This window comes from Triticum aestivum, chromosome 6A (genome assembly GCF_018294505.1).
Source record: "Triticum aestivum cultivar Chinese Spring chromosome 6A, IWGSC CS RefSeq v2.1, whole genome shotgun sequence".
In the NCBI taxonomy this organism is placed as follows: Eukaryota; Viridiplantae; Streptophyta; class Magnoliopsida; order Poales; family Poaceae; genus Triticum; species Triticum aestivum.
This window is the reverse complement of record NC_057809.1, coordinates 281,924,822-281,933,843: the sequence shown is the minus strand read 5'-3', so window position 1 is coordinate 281,933,843 and position 9,022 is coordinate 281,924,822. Positions and strand designations below refer to the sequence as shown.

The window sequence follows — 9,022 nt, the reverse complement described above, 5'->3', positions numbered from 1 at the left end:
TCAATGTATGGAACTCAAAGAACTTTTCTGGTTAGTCACCAGCATCGTGCATTTTAACTTCAATAACTGCAGAAATTAGATAGTATATGAAGGCAATATTCTAAAGATATATCTCTCTCAAACATATAGAGTACAACTGGTCTTGCTAACTTACTATGTTAACACATACTAATCCGAGTGAACCAGCTAATTCTAGTTCGTCCACGGACCACACAACGAATGAATGCATCAAGGTTTGAAGACTACATACATCCTACAACACCGAATCAGCACAACAAAACCGAAGACCATACTACCAATGAGATGCAGCTGCGGCACTAAATTAGGAGCAGAAGAAACCGAGCTTTGCGCCAGATGCAGCTAGCAAGCATAAAGAAAGGGGCGAACATGGAAAGAAAGATACCTTGATCTGGTACAGCTTGAGCCATGCCGACCAGCATTCGTTACTTTGCTGGGTGCCTAGCATCCTCAGTAATGGGGATGACATTGGTCCTCTTCTTAGCCATGTTGACAAGATCCCTACCACTCCGGTGAGAGAACTCAATGGCATACACCAACCCAGTTTGCAAAGTGACAAGACATCGTTAAGACAACTCACATTAAGCAGCATTCACTTGAAATAGACAAAGGAAATAGCGACGAGATCTCACCGGTCCAACAATGTCAGACACATGAGACACGGTTGCTCCAAAGGCAGCTCCGAGGTACAGCACACATGTTCCAGGAGCCTGAACCAAGAACCACAAAGTCAGCTACTACAACAATGGTTCCAGTTTGAATTACATCCTTGACAAAACAAGGTATTCAAACAATCCAGAATGCATGCGGAGGCACAAAAAGGACTTACAATCCAGATGTTGTCCACACCACCGAGCACAGCAGCAGCCAGCTTCGATCTGAAGGGGTTCCACACCCTAAACTCAACCTTGGATGCGTCCTCATTCTGTACAATTAACAAAACAGCAATAAACATCTGTCTACTGCATCTGTAGAACAGTCACGAACATCAATTCAAATCAGCACCAATAAGTGCATCTCTCAGCCAGGACGGGTGCATCATAAGTTTACAAGGAAAGAACTTATAACGACAACATCTTTGCTTAAGCCCCTGGATGGATAGGAATAATTCAACCAAGGCCTAAGTACCTAACTACTAGTATCTACTAACGATAGATACAGATAGCAAGATATATGCATACCGCATACCAGATATAGCATATAATGATCAAACTAATGTATAACAATTACATTATTATCTATTTAAGTTTTTGTTTGGTCCAAACAAACTCCAGAATGCCACAGAGAAGAGAACAAAAACATGCCACACGCGTAACATAACTGCTTTCCCACCTGATAGACTGATACTGGAACCAGAAGTAGGATTGCCTAGTGGGAGCATGTGTCCGATCTACCCATGTTGTCTAAATTGTTTAATAGGGGTCGTCGATGGAAGATCTGCAATTAGGATGGGGTCGCGCTAATTATAAGCCTAGTGGGGACAACCAGTTTGGCACACAAGCTACTAGCAGGCAACTAACTTAGGCAATACAGGCCAGGCAACGCCATGAATTATGCACTCACCAATCTCCAATTGACAATTTTCAGCTGACTGAATCAACATAACGAGGCGCGCCACCGCTACATCAAGATCAACCCCTATGGCCATCGCTGCTGCATATTTCACATCGTATGCAACTACGTATCGATCCGGCTTCATTTTAACGGTTCTCACAACAGAATAAGTCTGGCAAGGGGATTCGATCTGAATCCTTCCAAGATAACACAATCCTACGTATTTCCCTTTAAAAATATGCGTGGAGGAGAACATCCAACATCTGGTTTGACCACGGACCTGGCGGCATGGAGGCATGGAGGGAGACGGCGCGGGAGCCGCTGCTGCGGGCGGCGAAGCGGACCAAGTGGGCGGGGGCGGAGGGCGAGGGGGAGACGGAGAGGTGGGGGCGCGCCGTGCCTGGGAGGCGGATGAGGAGCGGGCGGGCCGTGGGAAGACGACGAACCCGTCCTGCAACGGGAGGTGGACAACGGTCTCCGAGGTTCGCGTCGTCGCCGTCGTGGAGGCTGGAGACACGACGTGCAGTGCTGCCACCGCCAACCCTAGGCAAGCCACGCGCGCGCCACGATCCAGCCAGCCCAAGGGAGCGCCGCACATCAAAGGATTCGAAGCATGCACGCGCGCACTGGGGAGCAAGCCAGCCGTAGTCGCTGGGGGCGACGCCTCTCTCTCTCTCCGGTGAGGCGTGGTCGATCTGAATCGGGTTAGGGGGCGGACGGTGGTCGATCTGAATTGGGGAAGAGGATGAGAGGGCATCGATGGGAGTTAGGGTAGGGAGAGATGGTGAGGGGAGGGAGGGATGAGGTCGGCGGTGGGTGGGAGAGGACGGGGACGGGGAGGAGGTGGTGGCAGCGGCGGGGAGATTGGGAGCGGGGAGGAGGGGTGCGATGGGGGATCTGATCTAGGGTTTGGGCTGCGGGTATCTCTTTTTCTTGTTTTTTCTTTTTTTCTGTAGATAGATGGATGGATGGATGTGGGATGGAGATAGGGATGGATGGATGGATGGGCGTCATGTCATCGATCCATGGGAAGAGTTTTGATTGGTTAGGAAAATAAGTGATTTAAATTTCTCAAAAAAAAGGAAAATAAGTGATTTAAAATAGAGCTATTTTGTGTAGCGGCTATCAAAAATATTTTGCAAAAGGGCATCACATAAATTTTTACTCAAGTTAGACCACATTTTATGGATGAGCACTAATTTGTATGCATTTCTGATCTTTGTAGTTATTTTTAATCATTTTTCGAGTGTCCAAAATAAGATTTTTTGTGAAGGACCTATAATATATTTGTTGTAAAATTGGACCAAACCAATTTTCTAAAATACTAGGCCATGTTTAATGCACAATTGACTAAATGGTTGGGTGTCAAAAGTTTTGATCCACCTCTGGTGAAAAAGACAAGTTCTTGCCGATTCAGTAGGAAACGGGTCAAATTTGAACTGCAACTGCCTCATAGTTTGCTCCTTATTCCAGTTGGCCAAATCATTTAATCAGAGAAAAACCAAAAAAATTCCAAGATTCAACCACTAGCTACGAACAGTCAAGCCCGCCGTTTTGACCGCATTTTGAAACGGGCATAAAAAATTCAAAGAAAAATCAAAAATTGAAAAACATTCGCATTGTGTCATTATATATGACCAAGTTTCCAGGAATAATAATAAACTTGTAATACGGCAATTATTTAAAAAAAGTGTTCTCCGAAATGAGCTATCATGTGTGGGGATTCATGGCTTTTAAGCTAAATGATCAATCTTATGACCACATTCATGGCATAGTTTGTTCGAATGATCTCATATTGTGCACAAGGGTGCATGTTGGAATGACAAACAATGTTGCCTAAGAAAGGTTTCATTTTCTTTGCACGAAAAAATCATTTTCCATTTTTCGAGTGCCCAAAATGAGGTTTTTTGTGAAGGACCTACCATATATTTGTGCAAAATTGGACCAAATCAATTTTCTAAAATACTAGGCCATGTTTAATGCACAATTGACTAAATGGTTGGGTGTCAAAAGTTTTGATCCACCTCTAGTGAAAAAGACAAATTCCTGCCAATTCAGTTGGAAGCGGGTCAAATTTGAGCTGCAGTTGCCTCATAGTTTGCTCTTTATTTTTTCCAAAATCATTTCTTGGTGCATAAGTATCTATTTAATCAGAGAAACACCAAAAAATTTCCAAGATTCAACCACTAGCCAGGAACGGTTATGCCCGCCGTTTTGACCGCATTTTGAAACGAGCATAAAAAATTTCAAAAAAAATCAAAAAACTGGAAAACCTTCGCATTGTGTCATTATATGTGGCCAAGTTATCAGGAAAAATAATAAACTTGTACTACGATAATTATTTTTAAAAAGTGTTCTCAGAAACGAGCTATCATGCGTGAAGATTCATGGCTTTCAAGCCAAATGATCAATCTTATGGCCACATTCATGGCATAGTTTGTTCAAATGATCTCATATTCTGCAAATAGGTGCATCTTGGAATTCCAAACAATGTTGCCTAAGGGAGTTTTCATTTTCTTTGCACGGAAAATTCATTTTCCATTTTTGAGTGCCCGAAATGAGTTTTTTTGTGAAGGACCTACCATATATTTGTTTCAAAATTGGACCTAATCAATTTTATAAACTACCAGGATATATTTAATGCACAATTGACAAAATGGTTGGGTTTTAAAAGTTTTGATGCACCTCTGGTGAAAAAGTCAAATTTCCGCTGATTTAGCAGGAAGCAGGTCAAATTTGAACTGCAGCTACCTTATTGTTTGCTCTTTATCTTTTCCAAAAATTATTTCTAGTTACATAAGTATCTATTTAAGCATAAATACATGGTTTGGTGGTGATACGTCGAGGTTTGGATGGTGGCATAGGGCCCCAACTCCAAAGCGCGTAAACTAGCATGCCCGCCGCGTGGTCACCACGTGACCTTGGCGTTGACATGTGTTCTGGGAGGTCTAGGCATGTCTAGTGGGTTGGGCACTCCCCAGGTAGGTTCTAGGAAGAAAATTATAATAGAAGAATCTCACGAGGAGACCGATCTATGCTCAAAGATGAATTAGCAGCCAAGTGTTTTATTAGCGGTATGGGAAATGCACATGGCGAATGAGTGTGAGTTTTGGCTGAGGATGATCATCTACAAAGGAGAATGTCTTCACAAATTTTTAACTCAAAAGGAGGATCCTAGGTGGTACTTGCTTTGCAAAGTACCACACTGGACAAAAATATGAATGTTGAAGCTGGGCTCAAACTAATGAATGGATTGAACTGAAATTTGGTGGAGGGTGGTTATTTGGGCATAGGAAAGCAATGTAGAAAATTGATACCATTTGGACATGCCAAAGTGGTACTTCCTTCACAATGCTCTTCTATGGACACAAACTTGGGAAAATTAGCGAAAGAAATTGGCTCAATGAAATGAGCTCAAATTTGGTGTAGGTAAGTTAAATAGGTATGGTCATGCGCTGGTAAATTTTCAGATCATTTGGGTAAGCCTAGCTAGTACTTACTTCACAAAGCTTCTCTCGAGGTAGAAACTTTGGAAATTTCCTAAGAAAGATTTACCAGGAAAATGGAGCTGAATATTATCATGTGGCAATGATTTGTGTATGGAAGAGTGTCGAAAAAGTTTGAGGGTAATAGGAGTGGTCTAGATAACACTTGCTTTGCAATGTGCCAATCTGGCCATAAAATATAAATTGAACCTGGGCTCACATAGATGATTTGACTGAGCTGCAATTTGGAGGAGGGTGATAATTTGGGCATATGAAGGAACTATATAAATTTCATGTCATTTGGATATATATAAAAGGTACTTCCTTCACTATGCTTCTAGGTGGACAAAAACTTTGGAAATTTTTCGAGGAAGATTTGCTAGGAAAATGGAGCTGAATTTTGTCATGAGGAAATGATTTGGATAGGAAAGAGTGCCCAAAAATTTCGAGGACAATCAAGAATATAAAAATAGCACTTCCTTCACAAAGTGCTGTTGTGAACAGAATAGGAAAATGAATATTGTTGAATTAGTTTTGAACTAGGAAAGGAAGGATTTTTACATATTTGACGAAGATATGACCCAAAGAATTTATGAGATTTTTTGGGAATTTTGGGAATGACAGAAATATAGGTTGCTTCACAACCTAGGGCAAAATTTGACACATGGACATGACACATAGGCAAAACTAATGAGGTGGCACCTAGTCATAGCAATAAGTACTAATACATCCACGTTCGCAACCTCATGACCATTTATATTGGTCGTAATCAGGTAGAAATAAGGTCATGGACCACTCTTGTCTGCTTTATGACCATTTGGTGTAAGGCAATTCAGGGTTTGAGCCCTTCCAAGCGAAATGGCGGTGGATTTACGACCAATTCAGCTAGGGTCACTAAGAGAAGGTCACTACTTGACATATTTCTTGTAGTGACCTCACCAAACCACTTTACCATGACGCACGTCGTCGATCAATGCAGCGTCGAGCCGCAAAGTGACAAAGTGGCAGCCATTTGCAACATGGCAGCATCTTTCTATAGGAAATACCTTCAGACAACACATGTCCTACGATGTGTCGAGCGAGCAGGCGTGAAGCTGGCACAACAACCCGGCAAGGCTTGCCGGGCGAGCAATGATGTGACATTGAGCAACGCATTTTATGCGCTCTGTCAGCCTGCAAAGTCAGGTATGATAGCACTGTTTGCTATCTTATCAGTGCATAATGACTAATTTGCCACTGTGGTGACCCCTTAGTCTATAAAAGGAGGCATGAGGCAACCTTAGAAAGGGTTGGGCCCTAGATTAGGGAATCCACCCCGTGCATTTCATACGCACGTAGCCGTTTCGCCCTGTGGCAACCCTGTCGGGCAAACGTGTTGCGATCACCACCATTTTTCCACCATCAATCCACCAAAGTAGGAGTAGGGTTTTGCGCCTCACGGCGGCCCGAACCTGGGTAAAACTTCCCGTGTGATCTCTGTCGTGTTTCCCCATGCTCTTCTGCTCTTTGTGCAACGTGCCGCCCCCCGCCAAACCAGCAAGGGAGCTTTGGTCCCATAGGTGGTCGTGGTTTCCCGTGACACCTTTGGTGGGCCAAGTAGTGGGAGCGCTTGCGTGAACCTGAGAGTGTGAGCAGCGCATCATCTTCATCGCTGTCTTCATCTTTGACGGTGCCATTGGCTATGGCACCCAAGAAGAAATCCGGTGCCTTAGCTAACCCGTCCACCTCGAAGGCTCCGCCGCCCGCAGCCACCAATGCTACGGGGGACGCGGAGGCACACGAGGATGTGGGCGCTGCTGGGGATGTGGTGGGAGCAGGTGGCACCGTCACCACCTCCCCCGCGGCCGAAGTAGGAGCAAGAGACATCGGAGGAGAGCAGCATCAACAACATCCCGATGGTCAAGGTCCACAAGGTCCGGGTGAAGGGGTTATCCCGTCTGTGCCCCTTCCTCTCTCCGACGGGCACAACCACAGTGGTGGCACTCGGTCCGAGATGAATCGGCACCCTCCGGTCGCCCCGCCGCGGGAGCGACCACAGTCCGTGCACCTCCCTTGGAGCGAGTCGACTAGGTCGCTGCGCCCCACGGAGCCGCTAGCCCTCAAGCGCCTTCACCACATCACCATGCCATCCAGATGGCTGCCTCGCAATAGGGAGGGTGTGGTGCTGTCACCGCTGGCACCGTCAGAAGCCGAGCGACGGTGCCGTCCATATCATCATCACCCATACCAAGCACTGCTACAGAGGCCATGGCACGGGCTCAGCTACTACTAAGGTTTCCGCCAGCGGCCGAGCAGATGGACGAGTGGCGTGCCACCATCCAGAGTCTGCTAGGTTTCGCCGAGGCTGGGGCTCACAGCGAGCTAGCCCGCCACGGCCTCCCCAAGCGACAACGACATCTCACGCTGCTGGTCGTATGTAAGGGGCCACCCCCACAGTTCAGCCCCCACCATGGTAACCAGCGCAAGCGCGGCAGAATCAAGAACCTGATGACGTATCGATGGCCTCTTTTGACCATCGAGCATGTTCAGGCCAACGGCGCGCCCCAGAGGACAGGCGGAGGGGATATGTGCACGTCATCATTGAGCGACTTCGCGACGACCACCATCGGACCAATGGGTGCGATGGCCCCGATGTCTAGAAGCCTGTGCTCGAGGTTGGTGGGTACCTACCTTTGAGGTTGGGTGCCCTGCCTTTACTCATGAGATGCGGCAAGTCCATTGGCCGTCCGTTCGCATGTTCAAGCCAGAGATATCCGAGAAGTATGATGGGAGGCTAATCCCGGCAGAATTTCTGAGCATCTACACCATCGTTGTTCAAGCTGCCGGGGGAAGAGATGAGAAGGTGTTTGCCAACTACTTCCCTTTGGCACTCAAGTCCAATGTGAGGTCTTGGCTGATGCACCCGTCGGAGAACTCCATTTCGTCATGGGCTGACCTGTGCCATTAGTTCATTGGCGCCTTCACCAGCAGCCATCAAGAACCAGGGCGGCCCAGCGACTTGCAGCTTCTCTAGAAGAAAGAAGCAGAAACTCTCCGGAAGTACTTGCAGAGATTCAACAAAGTCCACAGGAACATCCCGAATATCCACCTAGCAGGTGTGAAAGCTGCCTTCCAATCCAATGTGCGCAACCGCAGGATTCGTTCCAAGATGAACATGCAGTTGCCCAAGACTATGAAGGAGCTTTACACCTTGGTGGACAAGTGTGCTCAGATGGAGGAGGGAAGGAAACTCCCCGGAGAAGAGGACTGCACCAACGTCGACTCAGAGGATGAAGATGAATCCACCAGCCAGAAGAAGAGCAAGAAGCGCAACAAGAGGTGCAAGGATAAGGCAATGATGACTATCAAAGGATCGGGCTCACTTTGTACCAGCAAGAAGGCTAAAGCCAAAGCTCCCGGCAAGGAGGCTGCCGAGCACGCTGACTGCCGGGAGGCTGAGGCCGCTGAGAAGGCTGGGAAAGGCGGTGGGTCGTACTGCAAGATCCATCAGACCAAGGGCCACGATCTTCAAGAGTGTTATTAGGTTGAGCAGCTTGTCAAGAGGCAGAGAGCAGAATATGAGAAGCGTGACAAGGAAAAAGGTCAGAATACCGCTGGTAGGAAGGGCCGAGGCGGTGAAGAAAATCGCCCTGGAAAGCCCTTTCGGAACCAAGGAAAACCCGCCAGGGGTCGAGAGAAGGAAGTTTGCAATTGTGAGAGTGATGGAGGGGATGAAGAGAAAACTAGTGAGCAGGAATTCCAAAAAGCCACTGATGCCATGTGCTTCGACGGAGGTGCATCTCTGCACTCCTCTCACCGCCAACTCAAATGGTGGGCACATGAGGTCAATGCCGTGGAGCCAGCGACAGAGGCTCGGAAGCCGCTCAAATGGTCACACACGCCCATCATCTTTGACGAAGAAGACCATCCTGACTATACCACTGCGGTAGGATGTTTGCCATTGTTGGTCTCTCCAACAATTCACA

At 46.8% G+C, this 9,022-nt stretch overlaps 1 protein-coding gene across 1 annotated transcript; it reads right to left on the bottom strand.

Moving 5' to 3' along the window:
* Window positions 1–443: 443 nt before the first annotated feature.
* On the bottom strand, window positions 444–1,666 carry LOC123131501 (rRNA 2'-O-methyltransferase fibrillarin 1-like). Its single transcript, XM_044551160.1, has 4 exons — window positions 1,578–1,666; window positions 914–986; window positions 652–728; window positions 444–564 (listed from the first exon to the last, which is right to left on the bottom strand). The coding sequence occupies exons 1-4, from the start codon at window positions 1,664–1,666 to the stop codon at window positions 444–446; spliced, it is 360 nt and encodes a 119-aa protein (XP_044407095.1).
* Window positions 1,667–9,022: the final 7,356 nt, after the last annotated feature.